This window comes from Excalfactoria chinensis, chromosome 3, assembly GCF_039878825.1.
Source record: "Excalfactoria chinensis isolate bCotChi1 chromosome 3, bCotChi1.hap2, whole genome shotgun sequence".
In the NCBI taxonomy this organism is placed as follows: Eukaryota; Metazoa; Chordata; class Aves; order Galliformes; family Phasianidae; genus Excalfactoria; species Excalfactoria chinensis.
The window spans coordinates 66,177,143-66,199,037 of NC_092827.1; the positions used below are offsets into that span (position 1 = coordinate 66,177,143).

The 21,895-nt window shown below is 36.4% G+C and overlaps 1 protein-coding gene across 1 annotated transcript in view; it reads right to left on the bottom strand.

Moving 5' to 3' along the window:
* Window positions 1-21,895, bottom strand: part of THBS2 (thrombospondin 2) — a 32,058-nt gene that overhangs the window by 2,436 nt on the left and 7,727 nt on the right. Inside the window, exons 5-21 of the mRNA XM_072333251.1 lie at window positions 21,210-21,406; window positions 20,297-20,437; window positions 19,958-20,054; window positions 18,863-19,033; window positions 18,178-18,354; window positions 16,478-16,651; window positions 15,869-15,996; window positions 15,610-15,762; window positions 14,386-14,604; window positions 11,005-11,112; window positions 9,215-9,374; window positions 7,806-7,924; window positions 6,486-6,720; window positions 3,125-3,352; window positions 2,402-2,673; window positions 1,361-1,458; window positions 231-370 (exon numbers count right to left, since the gene is read on the bottom strand). Coding sequence (XP_072189352.1) covers window positions 231-370; window positions 1,361-1,458; window positions 2,402-2,673; window positions 3,125-3,352; window positions 6,486-6,720; window positions 7,806-7,924; window positions 9,215-9,374; window positions 11,005-11,112; window positions 14,386-14,604; window positions 15,610-15,762; window positions 15,869-15,996; window positions 16,478-16,651; window positions 18,178-18,354; window positions 18,863-19,033; window positions 19,958-20,054; window positions 20,297-20,437; window positions 21,210-21,406 — 2,817 coding nt within the window. The remainder of the gene's footprint in view (window positions 1-230; window positions 371-1,360; window positions 1,459-2,401; window positions 2,674-3,124; window positions 3,353-6,485; window positions 6,721-7,805; window positions 7,925-9,214; window positions 9,375-11,004; window positions 11,113-14,385; window positions 14,605-15,609; window positions 15,763-15,868; window positions 15,997-16,477; window positions 16,652-18,177; window positions 18,355-18,862; window positions 19,034-19,957; window positions 20,055-20,296; window positions 20,438-21,209; window positions 21,407-21,895) is intronic.

The following is a 21,895-nucleotide window of genomic DNA, read 5'->3' on the forward strand; positions in this document are numbered from 1 at the left end:
TCTTTTTTTCCAGGTGGGCAATATTAAACATCTGGGTTTTATTATTCAAATTAAGATTACTACAGAGGCAAAGGGCATTCATGGTATTTCAACAAACTGAGGTTCACTTCATGTTCTAAGATTACAGATTGTTTTCAGTTAAAGGAGGATATTCTTCATTTCCATATTTCATGCTTGCTCCATAGGATATCAAAGACATTAGCATTTTCCAGACATTTACTATAACTTACCTCTGCATTCATATTTGAGGTCAGAGAAATAGACCATTTCTTGTGAGAAAACAAAAAGACCTAATCGTCCACCAGCAAAGGTTGTATCATAGATTGGCCCAGAATCCACCATGACTTGCTTCCCTTCATACACTAGAACTCTGTAAAAATAAATACATTAATTAATTAAACTAAGAAAATGATGGAGTGTCCATTGCTAAGGGTCAGTAATAGCTTCCAAGAATTAAATCAGAATTCATTTTAGCTATAGTCACCCGATAACAGCTTCACTGTAAGGATCACTTCTCATTTCTATCTCATGACCACATGGCTGGCAGCCACAATACATTAATCAAATGTGGAGCTGTTCTGCAAGTAATTTTATGCACACCATCTGCAAAAGATTTCCCAGTTCTTCATTTAGAATAGTTCATACCAGGATTTTCAGTTAACCCGTGACAATATGATTATGTCATGTATTCATTGATAAGCCTCTATTCCTGTGAACTCAGAGGTTAAAACAAAGTTGTCTTTACAACTATCTGACATCTGACTACCTCATTGAATAACGTATTTTATAGTTACAGTATTTAGTTCAAGATAAAATTGACATAGACAGCCAATGTTCATTCTTTGAATGTTCATAGTATCAAATATTAGTAAACTAATATGCCATAGCTCCTTGTTATGTGCATTGCAGATGTGCTTATGGCTACTTCTGCACTACTGGAGACAGGATGCTGAAATAGACAGTTGGCCTACTTCCCTGTGGCAATTCTGATGTTTCTAATTAATTTCACTCTTTCAAATTCCAGAAGTTAGGAAGGAATCTTATTGTTCTAATCTCGCTTTGAGTTTTCCATAGGAATTTTCCATTCCTTTACAAGAGAGACATTGAAAGAGATTTTTAGCTTATTTTACTTTTTTTTGCATTTAAGAATATTTGGCTGATGTAAGTACCCACTAATTGAACACATCTGAAAGGGAAAGTAAGTTATTCTAAAGATAACAAAATGGTTCCCTAAATATTGAAACAAACTGTCATGGAAGCATCATCATTATCAGAACTAGCACAAAACTTGATGTAGCTGTTACATCAGAGACTGAAGCTATGCTATTAAAAAATATAGAGGTACAGAAATATTTCTTACTTTATTAGTCCAGTTTTAGGCCTGTGAATCAAATGCCACCTGTATGCAGTATAATCTTTCCAGCCAATGTTCTTAGGATCGTGCCATAAAGTGCGCACCTACAGCAGGAACACAAATGCTGTATTAGAAAGACTGTACTTCAGCAAATATGCACCCACTACAGTGACTATACGCAGCCATAGATTATTTGTTGCAGAGCATGAAACTAAAACCAGTGTTTAACATCTGATGGTATGATCAACATACTTCAATTTATTCCTCTTTATCAAGTGTAATGAAAATTCACCTCTCAAACTATGTAGTCTTGTCCCTGTTTGTACACAGACATCCACACTGTAAGATTTGATACTGCTTTTCCTATCTGAATAAGTGACTCCTCTGATTAAAGCAGGCCACAGCTTCACAGTTACTGCCTTTGGATTATTCCTTGAAAACTCTCACACTCAGTCAAAGCCTCATTCCTGCAAGAACTCCAAACTGTGAAACTTCTATTCATGTGCAAAGCTCCATTAGCTCATTTCAAAAAGGCATGAGATTCTTCTGTGGCTGGGCTCTCCTTGGAACAGCAGCAACTTTTCTCTCTCCCTGCTTTCATTTAACTCATTTATGTTTGTTTTTTTTTGTTTGTTTGCTTGTTGTTTTTTTTTGTTTTGTTTTTTTGTTCTCATTGGTTAGTGAAGTATAAACCCAGCGTAAGTTAAACAAGCTGGAATGTTGAAGGATCAAGTGCCAATACCAGAGTCACAAAGGATTTGTGGAGAAGTGAGATCGTTTTACTTATTTTAGGATCACACCACACCCTCCCCTTTACACGTGTAATTTTTTCCATTCATATTTTTATATGTGCAATGTTCTCTTTGAAAGAAGGCAACTACTATTACATGTGAACTGAAAAAAAAAACAAACAAAAAAGTTTTTTTTGTTGGTTTTTTTTTTTGTTTTGTTTGGGGGGTGGGAGGGGTTGTTTGTTTGTTTTTTGCAACAATTGAGGTGTTAAATGATTTATCATGCACCACAGTGCTGAAGTTTTAAATCTCTCACCTGTCCGGGGGTGTTTCCTGTATGCCAAAGAGCATTTCTCAAGTGTTCGCCAGTACCAGTTGTTGAATTCACTACCTTGAGTGACACACCAGAATAGCCATAAGCTCTGGTGGGTTTGTCCTCCCAGTAGGTCTGAGTGACCTGCTTCCACATTAGAACATAAAACCGACTGCTGGACTGGTAGCCAAAAACAAAGCCAGCATAGTCATCATCACGGTCTGTGTTAACATAGAATGTGCCGCTGAAGTCAACAGAGCTGAACTCATCATAACCTGGGAGAAAACACAAGACAAGAACCTTTGAGTTACAATGCTGGGTCTGGTCACCAACACTCAGGAGTCCTAGCTTTGATTCTGACTTTTACTTCTTCTGTTTTCAGTCTCTAAGAAAGGAGGTAATTTCACTTGCTTATCTACCCTATAGAGGCTTCTAGAGAAAAACAAGTGATTTACAAGGACTGTTGAACGCAGCAGGCACTACACTTGATACATCAAGTTCTTCAACTGGATATTTCACCTGTGTTACAGTCAGTGGTAAGCTGAATGGTGAACAAAAGCAAACAGCACTGGCCTATTTTTAATTAGGATGTATAAACCTGAAGTTTTACTCCCAACCTTGGAACACTAAAATATATGATCATTACTTCTTTTTTTTTTTTTTCTTCTTGATCAATAGAACACTGGTTTCTTCACCGAAGATGCTGGCTTACAATGTGATACGCACCTACAGCTATTCCAGGATCAGAGTTGGCAGTCTGCACCAGTTCTTTGCCTTGGTGGCGAATAACCCAGTTGGGATCAATCTGAGCTGTTCCCTTGGGGTCCAGAGGGACCATCTGGAACTTTCTGAAATCAGTTTCACTGATGGCATTGTTTTCAGGACATACATCAAAAATATCAGGAACATTGTCATCGTCAAAGTCATCTTTGCAAATATCACCTCTGCCATCACCTGTAAAAGCAATAAGGAAACATAATTGTTAGCAATTTAACCACACTGTCTAACTGCTCTGGTACTAATGGAAGAAATTTTTGATACATGAATGCGTTATTTTCTTGTTCCTCAAAGAATGCTCTACATAGAGCTTCATTCTCTAAAGTTCATTTGAAATGAACATTTGATATGTTGCTGGTAATGACTGGAATAAATCAAACTGGATCCAGGCCAAAATTCCTCCTAATAAACACACCCAATCAGTGGTTTGTGACAGTGATCAATATGGATGCTAATCTATATACGCTGCTTCAGAATCAGCATTGGGGAACTTGGAAGTTTCTTATGCTGATATAATTCACTAATACTTGTATTACATTTTCAGTATGATTTGTCCCAGATCATGCCCCATCCCTGGAGGCATTCAAGGACAGGTTGGATGGGGGCCAGGGCAGCCTTATCTGGTGGATGGTGTCCTTGCCCACAGCAGGGAGGTTGGAACTGCATAGGCTTTAAGATCCCTTCCAACCCAAGCCATTCTGATTTCATGATCTGAATGTTAATATTGTTTGAATTCATTTATGCTGCACATGCTAAAACATTTGTCCTACTGCAAATTCCTAAATCCCTACATAGTACTGAAGGGATTTAAAAAGTCTTAAAAAGCATCTCAAGATTTGCTCAGCAACAATCCACCCAGTCTATTTACAGAAAGATATGTAAACATGCTTAGTTACTCTTTCACTTCTGAGTAGAACAATCTGTTTTAGATAAAAGATAGCACTTTAGGAAAATGCAAGAAAACAAGGAATTACTATGTACAGCAGAACTAGCCGTGGAGAAATAGAAATATTTGAGTTGTCATATGAAATACAAGAAGCTTTTTGGACAATCTCAAAATGCATCCAATTAAGTCAGCTACAGTCAAGCCGCTGCACAACACTTACTATGCTCAATACTAAAATAAATAAATACATTCTTCCTAATTTTACACATAATATTGGTAGAAAAATTAATAGATGCATTTTGCAAGGAATAGCAAGTGATGAAGGAAGGTATAAAAAAATTCTCAGGATGAAGTCACTGTCAACATGTGGCATACAAGAGTACAGTACTTAAATAAAACAATCACTTAAAGAATGACTTACCCAGGAAAGTATAAAAACAAAAATGCTTGACTCCTACAGCAGAAACAACTGGATATTACACTGGACACTATTCTAAACTGGAACTGACAGCTAATTTGTTTCTATCTTCACAAATCTGTGCATCTGCTTTATCAAATGTATTTGTGACTCCTTTAAGAAAATGGGAATTAATACAATGGAAAATAGCAATGATCCATCCAATTCATTGTGGAGATACTAATAGATGCTACACAGTCAAATGAGAAGCTGCATTATTATGCCTAACCAGCACAGCATTTTTCAAGTACAAAGCTTACAGAAAAAAAAAAAACTGGAACAAGATTTAGGCTACAGCCAAAAAGAGTAGTTACAGAAAGCTAAAGAGTTTATTAATTCAAAGACTTTCAGTAGTTCAGCCACATTGTAAAATAGTCCCATTTTTCACTCTGGCAATTGGCCCTGGAGAACACAGAATCCTGACCAGCTGCATGTTCCTGCACCTGTTTATCTCGCACTTAAAGAGAAAAAAAAGTGAATTTCCAGTTGTATCCTCCTTGCCAGTATCAAAGAGGTAATTCTTGAGTCATAGGATAATTTAATTATTCACTGAATGTCCTGCTGACAGCCATTTGGTACTGAGCTGCTGATGACAACATTGACTATGTCAAGAAAAGTTAGAAAGCATTTGTTTACCCAGCCACATCCAACAGTTCTCTCAGAGGCCTCATCTTTAAATGCTATAGTTCATATCATCAAGAGCGTGGGAGTGTATTTTGGATTTATTTATCATTTTTCCAATATTTCTCTTGGGATTGCCACTGATGACAGTGATGAGCTGGCTAAATTGTTTAAGTTTACTCTTTTTGTAAATACTTGCGGCAAACATAATGACACACTCACTCATCAGACCCGTGTGACAGCTAAAACAAATTATCCCAATTTGGAGGCACCCTTATTTTGGAATGTTTCTATAATTAAGAAGCTATTCCAGAAATTAGCAAGTACAGAGACATTTCTATTACCTGATTTGACTACAGGGAAAGCACTACTACTGGTGGTTGCAGACAACAGCAGTTGTCTTACCAGAGAATGACTTGGGGCACAGGATTTTTGTCTTTCCAAATGTACATAAAACCATACAATGTCTGTACCAAATTCTGCTTTCATTTTTCACCAACATAACTACACAGTGACTCCACCAAATTTTATAATTGCAGAACAAAAATTACTGAAGTATTTATTTAAAGGCAGATTACTAGAGACCTATTGCATTCAAGGTTTTCAAAGGATCAGATGTTTCATAAATGACATTTGTGACTGTAAAATGTCACCATTTCATTACTGAAATACCATCAAACACAAAGTAGGACGCTTGGAAAATGCCCAGATACATTTTAGGGCAAGAACTGGAGAAGGAAATATAATTATGTATCTATTTCTTAAACAGTGACACATGTATTACCAAAACATAGCTAAAGCTACTTACGTATAAACTGATTTTGAGAAAATCGCCTAAGAAATTCTTTTAGAAAAATAATTTAAAATCAGTATTATTATTATTTTACTTAAGCTGCAGTAATAGTCAGGTTTTGGACAAAAACACAAAACAAAACAGCAGTAAGCTATATTCTTTCCTATTTCCAGAAAACAACTTGTTTTGAAAACAAAGGATATCATTTTTTTCATTTAAGTCATTTGAAATAAAAACTGAAATTTCCAGGTTTTCATTTATATCTCATTTCAAGACTAAAATAAAAACATTAAAATATGAAAACACAAACAAATTCTGACATGTATTTATCTATGAATATGCAAGTGTGTTTAAGACCCTCTCAAAGGTGTTTTCTACTGCTCTAGCTCTGTTCCAAATTAACAAGAGCAGTTCCATTCAAGTCTCAACTGACTGAGCTGCCAAAAGTAAGTTGGTTTGATCTAAAGAGACTTTATTTTCATAAAAAATTACTACCCCAAAGTCAGAACTGGATTCTGAGGACAAGATTAAATTCACGCAACATTGCTCTTACCATCCGAGTCCTCCTGCTCAGGGTTGTATCTGAGGCGACAATTGTCTCTATCATCTGGAATACCATCATTGTCATCATCAGGATCACAGGCATCCCCTTTACCATCTTTATCATGGTCAGCCTGGTTAGCATTGGGGATGTAAGGGCAATTATCTTGGTTGTTCTGGTGGCCATCTTCATCTATGTCCTCATTGTTGTCACACTGGTCACCAACAAGGTCGTTATCTGAATCAGTCTGCCAAAAAGAAACAAGTATGCAAGTCTGTGACTTTTATGAAACACAGAATACCAATACCAGTAGCTTGGTACTTAACTTTTCAACATTTCTCTCCAAGACTTCTCTGCAGACAAAAGATACAGTGATGATAATTGTGCTTAAAGCAGAAATGTTATTTTCAAAGAGTATAGCTACTGTCAAAGCATCAGACCTGGTCTCCAGTCTATTTTCAGGGCAGCTCTTTGGCCATGACTGTCATTGTTTTCATTCTAGAAATCATGTGGGAGTTGCAGACTATGTAGTGCATTTATCTGACTACTTCAGTAACACTTGATGTTACTTTCCTGCATGTGGACCAACAAATTTGAGCATACCAAATACATCCCTGAGGCTGTCCTGACTTGTCATGGAGGAAGAAAACAGTTCAAAGGCTCGTGGGTGGCTTAAAGGCCACTACTGGTCACTATACCTCCCTTTCAAAGAAAGCTGACAACCTGAGATATGAGAAAGCAATACAGATCTACAACTTCAGCCACAGTGAAAATAGGGACCTAACCGCAATTCCTATAAAATAACTAGAATTTAGAATGGACATAGGAGAATTCTGTCAATACACTCAAGACTACAATTTTGATGAAACACACTGTTGTGTTGTAAAGATCTTCACTTGAATATAATAGTATAAATACAAAATATGAATGTGCATGATAGCATGCAGGTCAAAAAGCTAGTATCAATTTGTTATTCCAAGATATTTCAGTTCTGTGTAATCTGTGCATCTCACATACAATCCAGATTGTTATGTGCGGTTTTTTATAGTCTGAAAGACTGCAGTTGACTTCAGTTACATGATGAATCCTACAATCAAATTCCATTATCTCTGCATTGCTCTAAATTTCAGAACATTAACTGATTAAAAAAAGAGGAATAAATTAGAATAGTGCAAACTACTGAAAAAACGTTTTACTCCCCTTGTTCTTACCTTTTACCTTCCTGAACTGTTCTGTATCCTTAGACAAACAGCTGGGATTTCTGCCAATTTCCTTTCTCGGCCCTTTTGTTTTGGGCAGAGAATCATTAATTAAATGGTATCTAACATTTACCTGGTCTGGATTATGCATTAGCGGACAGTTATCACACTGATCACCAACTCCATCACCATCTGTATCACTCTGGTCTGTATTATAAACGTAAGGACAATTATCTCGTTCATTAAAAATGTCTGAGGAAAACAAAAAAGAATAAAGAAATCAAAATGATATGACATACAGCACAGACAAACCATGGACTCTACAGTCATCCTTAAAAGTAAAACTCTTACAGAATTTATACTCTCCCATTGCTACAATATAACTCCTACATCATGAAATGGTAAAGAGACTAATATTAGAAAATAAAGATATCAGTGTAACTTTTCTTTTTATGGTAAACACTTCTATGTGCATTTTGCAAGATATTTTGCTAAAGGAAGGGCTAAAACTGATGACTCCAGCCCTTTTTCATAGATTCTACATTTGTTTAAAAAAATAGCTGAAGAGGTGGAGTACTTTTTTTTTCCCCAGTTTCCTCAGCACTAAATTATTTCATTTTACCAGAACACATGCATCATTTATTGTACTGCATGCCAAATTTTCAATAGAAAATGCTCCCTCAGGAAACCTAATTATACAACGAACAAAATCAAGACATGTAGGCCTATCTGTTCAGAAAGGACACAAGGACACTCTCCTACACTAATATTCCCTGGATATTTGTGTAGTCTTTAAGCCAATAACAAACAATTGCATTCTTTTTACCAAACATATATGCAGAATTCCCATTAGCAGTACCGCTAAGAAGCTGATGATGTGAAGGATGAAAGGAGTTAAAACACTCAGAAGATCCGTTCAGCCAAGGAGCCCAAAGTTTCTATGTTTGCTGAAGGAAATCCAAAAACCAGATTTCTCTAACTTATAATACTTGTGGTATTTTTTATTTATGAGAATCTGTAAGGATACTGATTTCAAAAGAATGTTTAAAATTATTGTCCTGTCCTTATTCTGATTGAATCTGGTCCACATGGGCAAGTACTGGTACATGAATTAAGCACCTTCAATAAAATTACAAGGCAAAAATAAACGCGTATTTGGAATCCTATGGGTCTTGCAATACTTTCACAAAGAAAAGCACATTAATTTTCACAAATATTGTCTTATCTGTGTGGATATTCAAGTTTTTTCCCCCTCCCTAAAGTGTCAAAAGGAGAAAAGTAAACAAAACTGTTATATTAGACCCAGATTACTTTGGATTACAGATGAAGAAAACATTTTCTTTTTAAGATAATGCTGACAAAAGACTTGTTGTGATTTATTCTTCAATAGTATCCACTGTGTTCCTTTAGGGACATCATTATATTAATACATGACAAAGGAGCCTTTTATTTCATGTAGTAAAGCGGGCAGTGTGCCTCAATGACCACAAATCAAAGTGTACTTGTAGCACAAAACTTAAGTTCTCAAAACTGAAAACATACCATCTCCATCAATATCCACAGCACACGAGTCACCCTCCCCATTATTATCTGTGTCGATCTGTGCAGGGTTGTGCACATAAGGGCAATTATCACAGCGGTCACCAACTTCATCTTTGTCATAATCAAACTGACGAGGATTGAATAGAAGAGGGCAATTGTCCTAGTGAGAAGAAATAAAACTTTTAAGAACATAAATCACAATTTGAATTGAGGTCACATGAGCACACTATTAGGCGGTAAATCTTCCTATTCATCTTGGGCAGATGAATCAAGACACAAGTATGTTATTTTTCCAGTGGACAAACTGTACCTAAGCTGAAAATCATAGTGCTAATGGGATGGTTTCTGGACAGCCAGGCTTGCTGTGTGTTTTGTGCTTTTGTAAAAGGCATGTTAAATGCATACTGTACCTCACTAGAAGAGAAACACATTTTAAGTTGGATCTGTACTCTGTAATTTCAAGGAAAATATCTCACTGGTACACACAATATTTTCGGGATGTACTGTGCAATCAGTCCAATTGCAGCAGCATTTTATTTTGGACCAAGCAAGAATTAATACCCTGACTTTTTTGGAGCAATATAGTATCAGTATTCTCAGTTTTAAACCAAATGTTTTGATTTTTTTATTTTCAACAAGAATTGATTTTTTTGTGGATATATTGCGTACATGAAGTATAAAAGATGCTAAAAAGCAAAATGTAAGTGATATACTCTTTTTGATCCAAAATATTTCTTCCCTAGAAGTTCCTTTTAGTGGAACTTTTAAAATTTCATCTCAGTTCAACCCCTAAGCTGAAAGTCTATTAGACATTCACACTAGACTTTCACACTTCTTCAAACTACACATGGACTTCTGCACAGCCACGAGGAAGTACTCTGTATAGATGTAAAGGAACACCAAACCAAATCAAAACAGCAGGATTGAGGAGAAGATCAGAACTGTGGAATCTGAAGGGAGTAATTTTTTCCTCCGTGAAAGCAAAAAAAACATTCTTTACCAAAAAGCTACTTTTTAGATCAACATTTCAGATTCCTCAGATACATATTTTATACACTTGAGGAGATGGCAGAGGCAAATAAAAAATTTTACACTGCCCATAAAACTGAACTGGATGTTAGGGTTTTTTTCACATTTATGTAATCTAGAGCATCTAGGCTTCTTGTGAAGCTAACCAAGAGTAATTTTTTAAGACCAGTTCATGCATCCCAACCTAAACATACTCAGAAAAAGCAGGATGAAACTCACTCTTAAGAAACTTCTGTCCACTTGCTTAATGTAACAGGTTTAGACTAACCACCTATCTTTCAGGTAACAAGTATATGAGCTTCAGTCTTGTGAGCAGACTCAAAAGATGAAAGTATGAACCAGGCTTATTACTTTCCTCATCACTTCTATTTGATGCTACCTATGTTTATAGTCATTACTTATTATAACTTGCTTCCACCATGTATCAGATATAATTTCTATCAACTTTTAGAATACAATGGAGCTATTATTCCTCATCACAAAATAAACAGTTTAATTAAGTTGTTTTCATACACACAACTGAACTCAAGAGACAGAGAACTTAGCGCAGCCTTGGGCTCCCTGGGCTGTTTTACTCTTCCCAGTGTTACATCTCATTTGATGCAACACAACTTTACTCTGCAGCAGCCATCATTCAAGGAAAATATAGCTGATTAACTCAGTTGAATCTCTGAATGATAATCAAATCATCACTTGTAATGATTTTCCCTAAAAACAGATGTTTATGTCAAATGTACAGACAACACAGAAATGCATCTTACTTTGTCATCTTCAACACCATCATTGTCATCATCTTCATCACAGGCATCTCCTTTGCCATCTTTATCAAAGTCTTCTTGGCCAGAGTTAGGCAGGAGGGGGCAGTTATCCTGGTCAAAAGAAATAATTTATCTTTACAGTATGTCAGAATGACTTGCCTGAACAGAAGTGCAGATGTGGTACCACCACCACAGGCTAGAAGTAGTCATCCATCCACAAATACTTTTTAAAGGACCTGAGTTTGTTGCCAAAGATAGTGGTTAATTTGCTGCTTTCATATTGTACAGTGAGCAAAATGCATCTGCAAATCGTTCAGTTTCCGAGCTGTCCTTCTGTAAAAGGGATGTTCCCAGTAAATCTTAGATGAAACTCTCTAGCAAAGAACAAACACACCACACGCACACACGATCGCTTACATCAACTTTTTATAGACAGCTGGTGATGTATGTTTGAAGATTACATACAAAATGAACAGGTTTCGTTGCCAGAAAAATACACAAGCCAGGAGATGATCTTCAGAAACAGCTGTTCATATGGAAAGTTACTGGAATAAAGAAGTACAGAGCAGTAAGGAAAACACTGTAAGCAAGGGTTTTGGAAAATAGGCCTTTCTACCGTCCTAAAAAAGAGCATCTTTTGTTCTCTTCTGCAGCCAGAGCTTTGAGAACAAAAAGTAAATGTATTTATTTTGTAATGGAGCTTTGAAAATAATTAGTATTTTAAATGAATAAAGCTGTATTTTTTTTTTTTAATCTAAACTAAGATGTAAAACTTTAACATGTATTTCCATGTGGTTTTAGTACTTTCACTGAAAGGGAAAAGATGGTAACTGGATTAATTTGCTAATAACATATTTGCTAATAACAAATATACCTATTAAAGTGTTATTCTCATATTCGGTATCTATCTGAAACCATACAGAATTTGCCAGCAGACTGCAGAAATATTTTTTGTAACACATGAATATTCTAGGAATATTCCCAGACGCTCTTTTTAAATCACAGCAGTTCAAACAGTGGAGACCATTCAAGGAAGAGAACTGGAAAATTTATCATAAGTATGAAAACCCATAACATAACTCCAAATTTCTTATGGCACATTTCTACCAAACAGTTATGGATGGCCTTGACTGTCCAACTTAGTGCTCATTACTGGTGATCCAGTAATGTAAAATGATTTTGTAGATTTCTATTTCTTTATGTATTTTTGGGAACAGTGGAAAAAAATAAAAAGGGGAAAAAAAAATATAAAAATCAAAGCTTCTTCAATCACTTTCCATGTTTGTATCTATACATTTGTCCACCTGTGCTCTGTAGATTTGAGTCTAATTTCATAAAAATCTAGTAGTAATGTGAAGACCTCAAGGGTAGCCAGATCCTCCCATAAGCTTTAGGGAAAAGTAGCTATGTAGAGGACAGAGATCAAACCAGTGCACTCAGAAAGCCTCTTACTAGCTATTAGGAAGAAGTCTTAGACACATTATACTTGCTTCTGGGAACTCAGCCTAACAGCTCAAAGAAAGAAGTTTTGGGTTGCTTTTACAAAAACTGAAGTAGGATATTTTGTAATGAACATAACCATCTGAAAACACCTAGTGTTCTCAAGGTGTTTTTCTTTCCACTTAAACGACGTGTCTATTAGATCAACACACAAACTGTAAAAGACATGAATTAATCTTTGGAACAGCTTTTTCTGAATGGGTTTGGTATGCTGGGCATTTAGTAAAAACTAATCATTTGTGTTACATCTGGAGTCAACATGTTGCAAGTCTCGATGACAGGAACTGAGAATGAATATGTGAACTGCAATTGCTGAACTGGCTGGAAACACGATGAGCAGACATCAGTGAGGATGAGGACATTCAGCATTTGAGTTTCATATTTCCTACAAAATCTCAAACTCACTCGTGCTGAAAAAGGCCAAATTTACAACTTCAGCTGTATTATACTTAAGTAACTTCTGACTCTTAAACCACCTGATTTCAAACTCTCTTGATTTGTATTCCTATCATTAACAACTGAAAACAAACAAACAAACAAAAAAAACCCCACTCATTTCTGCATTTCTTTTTCCACTTTTTTGTTTTGTTTTTAATTGAACATTACTGTGCTAGTACTTCACAGCAGTTTAGAGGCAGACTGCTTTAACTTAGAGGGAGAAACCAAAATGCTTCCATTCTGGGTGAAAAAAACATAAAAAACAACAGCAACAACAAAAACAACAAATCTGAAATGCTAAATAGAGAAAGTATTGTCCTTGAAGCCAGAAACGATTCAGCAAAATACTTGAGAACATGCCCAAGTGAAAATGTCTAGGTAATCCACTATTGCAAGAGTTTAATTGATAGGTATCTAAAATCTAAGCATTCACTTTCAGGTATAGCTCATTTTGTCCCAGTTACCTGATTTTCTGCTTTGCTTCAAACAACACAAGACCCTCTGCATTGTGCCTGCCTTTCTACCAACAATGAGGTAACTACTCAGAACCAAGTTGAGGGTATTATTTACCAGAGGTGCCATCACATCTCAGATATTTGGGCTATGTTTAAGCTAGTGGGCCTGGAACAACTTCCAGCTCAGTTATGTACCAAGAATTACTTACAACAGTGTTTCAGATGAGCACAGAACCCAGGCCCAGAGGGCATACCATGGTAAGCAATACCCGCAAAACTTACATACAGCCATTTTTAGTCTCTCTGATGCTTTTCTATTTGTTGCTTATCAATCTTTTATTTTTCACTACTACAACCCAGACAAAAAGGGCAGAGAATAGACCAATGCCAGATCTAAAAACAGCATGGCAGACAGATAATTTCCCCTAACAGGGGTAAGAGCTGTAACTCCACATCTCTGAAAGTAGTTCCACTGAGCCTGTACAATTAAGAATGCTGTCCAGTTACTAATATTTGTTTATCTCTGCTTCCTATTGCCAAAAATTATATCAGGCTCAGAATTTGTTTTCACAACATAACTCTTTAAAAGGAAGTGTTAGTTTAAAGACTCATTCAGAAGCATAGATCTTACTTGTCTATCAGGTCTCGTAACAAGCCTTGCAGGTAGGATTTCCCACTTATCTGCACGAGAGATTGTTTAGTTCTTTTAGTTCTAGCTAGCTGTGGCAGCTCCTATTCAGCATACTAACAGCTCATCAACCTTCTATGTACACAAAGTAGGAAAAGAACCCACATCTGGATTTCACTCAAAGAATCTCTTTTTGGATCCAGTGTTAAGTGAATACAAATTTCACAGAATCTCTCAGAAAATAGGTATGCTATAACAGCCAAAACTTTAATGAAAATCACCAGCAGCTCAATGACAAAATCATCATTCACAACTGTTTAGAAAATAAAGAAACTTTAGTTACAGTTTAACTTCATCACCTACCTTCACACAATGATATGTAGCATTAGCAGCACAGACCAAGTTATTATTCGGCCATCCATCCAAATCTGAATCTTCACCACAGATGCGTCCATCGCCAGCATAACCTGTCCTACATTCACATTTGTACATAGGATCACTGAAATGGCCCAGATAGATGCACTCTGCAGATTTATGGCAGCTGTGTGTCTTGTCTTTGCATGGATTCTCAGGTTCACAGACCTGTAGCAAATAAAGCGTACTCACTGACATATAACAATTGCAGCCAGCTGTGTGTCTCAATTTTGTCAAAAGCAGATCAGTCATTTAGATAACTCAAGACAGCAAATTTGTTTTAATTGTGGTTACTAAGTCATATTGCTGTCAGTCCACATCTTCAGGCAATGTGTACAGTGAAAATAAGTAAAAGAAAACATAGAAAATATGGCTATTATTCAAGAGAAATTGGAGTGGTTGGCATTTTTAGAACTCTATCTGCTTTCTTTCATGGGTCATTAATGCCCACATAGAAAACTGTACTCTCCTGTTTAGTGTTCCAGCTGTCAGTATGCAAGGACTTTTTCTTAAATCAGAAGACAACTTAATGGGTTTTTAACATCCTCCTGAAGTAAGATTTGTTACCTTGCTTAATTTCTTTGGAAGTATCTGAGAACCTTATGCAGATGTTTTCTGTTTAGACTTCACGTGATGATGTAACCACAAACTTACTCAACAGCAGAGAGGGGAAAACCCATGGCAGTTGTTTTAATATTTTTGTCCTATCTATCAAACCATAATCTTCAATATCACTTCTAATTTCTTCCATCCTTCCCTACTGATAGGTGTTGGCTTTGAATTTGGAATTCAGATCTATGTCTGATGACATACATGTTAACAGAAATAGTTCTCTCCATGAAAGTAACTTGATTCTTCAGTTTCTGATATCCTGAGTAGGTATATAACCCTGAGACAAAGTAGTGCAAAAGAGAGGAATGCTCACTTTCAACATTTTATACTCATTTGGCCCTAGACAATTGCCTAGAGAAATATAGATACATTAAAAAAAATATATCATAAAATAAAATAATCAGTATTTTGCCACACAAACACAAAAAAATAACTAGGAACAGGAGTTGTCTATTTCAAATTATCTTTGTTTGCACACAAGTTTATCGCATTTTCATTCAGATTCTTCTGGTGAGAATTATTCAGTTTCTGGGTCATAAGATTCTCTTCAACATCACTTACTTGCTTCTCTGTCTTGGCAACTTCCAGCCCCACTCCATAAGGCTGACTTCCTTTATAACGTGGAGGACATGGCAAGCAGTGGAAACCTGGATTCGTGTTCACACAGCGATGGACCTGATTCACCTTAAAGCAAACATCTGACACAGCTATACACTGTAGGAAAGGGATGAAAGAGGAAACCAATTAGATGCCCATGTAATTCCCAGACAATGAAATCTTAACAGCAGTTTCCCTACATTAACAGAAACAAAGTCAGCACCTCATCAAGATCCTCACAGACTGTACCATTGCCAAGGAAACCTGCTGGGCATGGCCCACATGACCAAGATCCATCTGGGTAACTGTTGCATTCTGCTCCAGGGAAGCAAGGATTTGACAAACAACCATCTGGAAATGACACAAAAAAAGCATAAATTGAGTTAGGAGCACAAATAAGCACATAAGACCACTTAAGAAACGGCTATTCTCTGTTCATTAGCTTAGATCACATCTGATACAGCCAATCCTCAAACAAAAAAAAAAAACAACAAACAAACAAAAAAACAAAACAGCCTATGAATTAAGGTAATTATATGCATTTGGTATATTATTATTATCTATGAAATTACTGCAGATTGCTAAATCCAGTTGAACATGCAACAACCTTTCAGGTTCTGACCAAAAAACACATCCTTGCTCAAGAGAAGCCAGCATCAAGGATATATAAGATGCCACTGTACTAACCAGCAAAGAAAAGAACTTAAAGAACTTCTCTTGTAACAAAGATTTAATTAGCAGATTTCTGTAGTGTTAATTCAAGATTTTTCCACTGGAGAAACAAAAGCAATAATATGTAGACAAGCTAAACAAGAAATGATTAAATACCAACCAATTGGGCAATCCCTCTTATTGCACATATCATGTTGCTTAGTATCTCCCACACATGGCTTTCCTCCATACTGTGGCTCTGGACTGTTACAGAGGCGAGTCCTCTCACGAATTCCTCCTCCACAGGTAACAGTGCAAGCAGACCATGGAGACCAAGGACCCCACTGGCCATTCACTAGAATATGCAGAATAAAGGAGAAGAGCATCACAGGCAGTGTACAGGGGACAACACTTGGTGCCAACGACAACATTCCTTTCTTCAGATCCCCGACTGAAGACAGTTTCTCACTACACACAGAGGAAGAAAGGTGCTGACAAAGCTTAATACTGAGATAACAATAATCTAGAAACAAACAAGCAAATAAAAAATACCCAACTGCTTTATAGGCATTTTTTGGCCGATAAAATAAAACTGCACGTAGAACCCACTAGCATGGTGCATTTTCACTTATGCTGATCAGAACAAGTACAGTGGCTCCAAAGCTCCCTTCTAAGCTTTCATTTTGTACAGACAGCAGCATGTATCTACAGTACACAAACTTCTGCTGAGCTATACCTGAGCTCCAGGACTATGTTCAATGAAGCACTTATATTTTTATTCTTACTTGATAATTCATTCATCAGCTTATCTTCAGTGGTATTGCTTAACTCACTATAAGTAATTTAATTGTATAAATCTTCTGCACAGCTTATGCTGGTACAATCCCACTGATTCTGTTATCATCATTTCAGGAAAAATCAAGAGTACAAACATCTTCAAACCAAACCATCTTTGTCCTTAGTGCTGTAAAAAAAAAAAAAAAAAAGTGCCAAGGGCAATGGTTTGTGTCCTTGAATAATCTTTGGCATGGTTGCTAACCTTGTAGACACAGGTAGATAAATAATTAAAAAAAATAAACAACCAAAATAGTTATTTAAGTAACACTGTGTAAAAGCTTGACATCGATTTCAAGCCCATATCTCCTAGAGTAGAAATGAAAGACAAGGGATTGAAGAAATATAAACAAAGTGAGGGAAAAAAATGTATACATTTAAACTCCTAGGAAAAAAAAAAAGAGTGTAATGAAAACTAATCGCTTCAGAGATCACTACATGTAGGTGAGGAACAAAAGTATGACAGTATGAAAAAGCTTTTCTCATATGTATAAACCATATCTATGCATACCTTCAAAGACATCTGGTTACTGGGGGATTTTGTCTTTTCCTAATGCGTATCACGTCAGCTTCATTATAGATAGAAAGTATTTATGTTATGCAACAGTAGAAGTACTAAGCTATAAAAAGGTAATTTCTCACTCTGTTAATGCTTAATGCCTAATTATAACTTAGGAGGTTTATAGAACCTCAGACTGTATTGTTAAATTCATTTTAAAAACATTATTTGGCAGACTAGCAAGAGAGTAACCGCAGGCAAACTAAGACATGGAGAACTGCTGCAAATATTAGGAGATCACAGAGCAACTAGTCTGCAACAGGTTCTCCAGTTCTTGATTCCTGATTCCTCCACAACTTCTATGGCCACTAACTACTGTACCTGATGCTAAATCTCAAAACTTATAGCAAATAAAACTTATTTCAACTCCGAAGTTGTACTTTATATTTTGTGTCATAGAAATTCAATGCAACTTAAGAGTTATATAAAATGAAGAAGTTAAATTAGAACCCTATTTTGTCACCTTGAATTTAAGGCAACAGACTTACCTGGGCATGGAGCCTTCTCACATTTCTCTGTTTCACGTCCATTTCCCACACAGTTTTTCCCACCCATCTGGGGGATAGGGGAATTGCAGAGGCGGATGCGGGTGATATTTCCTATTCCACAGGTAACTGAACATGAAGACCAGGGAGACCAATGACTCCAACCACCATCTTGACGTACTGCCAGAGAAAAGAGCAAAATTCAAGGAAATAACCCACCTGCTGTAACAATACAAATCCAACTGTAAGCTTAAATCTTCCAATCAGTCTTTTGCCACATGTGATGCACATCTACTTTCCTACTACCATCTCTTATAAACCCCAGCACTTCATCATAGTCATTCAAGTGCAGCTTTCTTAAGAATCTCAATGACCAGTAAAGCACTAGAATATTAGATATTTATGTTAAAAAAAACAAAACAAAAACCTGTTCCAATTGAACAAATATTTATTTAAAATGTTACCTTTCTATTCAATAGATGGCCCAAAATTTGTATAGATACGTAACTGACAATAAATGCAAGAATACTGAAAGGGGAGACAACAAAGAATGTAATGAGAGCTACATGTAATGAGTTGCGTACATACTTACTGACTAGGAAGTGTTCACAAAAAACTCATGATAAGTTTATTTTTGTTTTGAGAAATGAAAATAAACTTTTAAGAAAGAGAGAAAATTATTACTTACTGCGATGGTCACATTTCTTGAAGCTACACATCCTTGTCTGAATGTGTGGCCCTGTACAAGCACTCCTGGTGACATCACAAGACCTTCCTCTCATCTGAGTCCCAGAGCCACAGGTAACTGAGCACTTTGTCCAGTCTGACCAGGGTGACCAACCTTCCTCACTATCATCAGCTTCAAAGTAAAAGGTACAGAGTGTTTAGCATTGAAAATTGCTTCTACTACCCTACTTGGAAAATTTTTCCTTCTCCTTTTTTGTATAATATATGCTTTGTCCTTTAGATCTCTTTCTAATTTTGCTTTTTATGGGTTGCTACTGAAGTTAGGGAAATATGGTTGGAGGTAACAAGAGGTTTGCCCAGATTAAGTTCTGTATATTTCTGAAATTACCATTCATGCAATGTGATTACAAGGGGCACTGACCTCTGAAGGAAAGGCATTTTATTCTAGAATGCACTGAAACAAACACTCAATTCACACCTGCCTTTAACTTTAGCATAAAGGTCAGTATGAGATGTGCCATTAGGTCTAAGCAAAACAGCAAGAATGTGAAGATGAACACGCTGTAAGAACAAGCTCTCTCCTCTGATCAATTAAAAAATAATGACAAAATAGAGTATATTTCTATTGTACTGTTATTTAAAACATCTAATCAACCAAAAAAGTAAAGCTGCTTTCTTCTGTGAAATTCTGTCAATTTGTTTCACAAAAGTAAGCAAAAAGACATCCTAATCTATGTTAGTCTGTTCAATTAGGCAGTATGGAAAACAACGCACAATAATACTGTAAGCCAATTTAAACAAACAACAATGTTCAGCCTTAGAAAACATAACTCAGGAGGACTATGCATCTAACCTTCAGCATCCAACTCAACCAGGTAGCTTGCTAGCAACCAGTATAATGACTGAAGTGAGAAAAACTACCCCAGAAGGTAACTTTGAGAGGCAAAGTTATTTCTTATACTCCTTGCACACAAATAAATTTGATTTTCTTTTACCTGCCTCCACCTCGTTTTGACCTTTGTGACTTACTAGTAGCTTACTATTAGTGGTTTTAGAAATCAACAGGGAGTACCTTTTTCTTTAGATAAACACTTACAGTGAGAGCAGACTGGACAGCATTCACCTTCAATAAAGGATGGATCAGCACAAGAAACTGGTGGACAGGTAATTTGATGGCATACGATTTTAGAGTCCTATAGGCAAAGGAAAGAACATACTGACGTGCTCACATAGACAAGCAAATCAAGGTGAGCCTACGGGGAAGATTTCACATGTAGAATTTGTATTTTTTCTAAATGGAATGGGCATAAAATTATTTTTTTGGGAGGGAATAAGTTCAGGCCAAGCCCTCAGTAAATGTGACCAGGTCTGGACAGTCAAACTGGATTAAGGCTATTGTTCGTTGGTGCAGAAAAGAATATTTCCCAGATCTTACCTGGCAGGTGCACTTTGTGCAGCTATCTACAATCCAGCTTTCACTATCTGCAAAGACTCTGCCATCCTGCCAGCAAACTGACTGGTTCTTGAGTGTTTTGTTAGGACCAATCAATTCCCACATAATTTGGTTCTCTTCAGACTAGAAGATGAAGCAGATGAAAAAAGAAGTTACTGTACTTTGTAAGCAAATACAAATTAAACAAAGCAAAACTGAGAAATGCTAGATTTAATTTTTCTGTTAAGAACTCTAAACCTTTACTCATTCATGCACATAAACACAGTGATCTCAGGTACAACAATGTTGCTAAGTAATTCTTCAGCTAACAGTACAACTAAGTTCACATAGTACCAAGGGAAATCCATTCTCAAGGGGTTTTCTTCCTTTAGATGGGAAGATTTTACTCTTGAGACATAAAGGTGTAATAGTAAACTCCCTTTAGAAGATAATAAATTATCTAAAGTAAGAAGAGTGGCAAATTTCAGTAAAATATCACCATCTTACTTCAACTACCAAAATTCCACACTTGTAGTTACCGTTTCAGTACTCCATATGGCCACTTACTGATATACTCATAAATGGTATAAGAATGGTAACTGTTTTAACAGCTTACAGGCAAGGTACAGCTTTCAAGGTAAGCTAGCTTTCAATTTCCATCCTTGTAGTATGTTTTAGAGACTACATTTCTTACTCTGTGTAAGAGTGCATGTGATTGTGTTCCTTTTAACCCAATCAGTTCACGAACAACTCATACTCAAGAACTACTTTACTGGTCACTTGAAAAATGTGTCTCATCCAGGCATAGCTATCCATACTCGTATACACAGAAACCTCTGTTAACCACCTCAAGTCTACAGGTTTGAAGTAAAGTGTCACAGCAAAGGTAAAGTTTTTCAGAGTTGAAGGTACTTGCCACTTTTTGGAGATTATCAGCTAAATTGTTCACCACAATGCGCAGGCCAGTGAGCTCAGTGAACATTGTTCCCAGCTCTTCACAAGAGCGGTCACAGAACTCAGCCTTCTTCTCTGTCTTTTCACCTACATACTCAGTCGTGACAGCAGGGCTCAAGTGAAGAATTTCAGTGCTCTCATTGATGGTGTTCACTTCAGCTAATTGCAAGAGAAGGAAAAAGAAGACTTGAATATACAAAGTTCTTCCACAGTTTACAATTTCTGCTACAATTACAGATTGGCACCCATGGAATAGCTTCATGCCATATTATACCCTGAGTAAAACAGGGTTAAGATGCCAGATGCTTCTAGTTATGGTCTTTCCCTTTCCAAAACTAAGAGTCAAGCTTTGCATTATACAGTCCACACTCTAAAACACTATCAGTATCGCATCACATTCATTTATGAAGAAAGCATCACAAAAGGACATACTATTAAAAAAATAATAATAAAAAATAAAAGTCATTTCATCCATTCAAAGCCACGGAAGTTTCCTTTTCTTTTCCTACCCCACAACTTATCATGTTTTCTCTATGCAGAAGAAAAAAAGCAGGAGAGGGTCTTGCAGAAAGTTGCTAGTTTTGCCTATATATCCCATGTCTAGTTGGTCCAAATTTGAACAAATAAGCAATTTATATAAGACTCTGG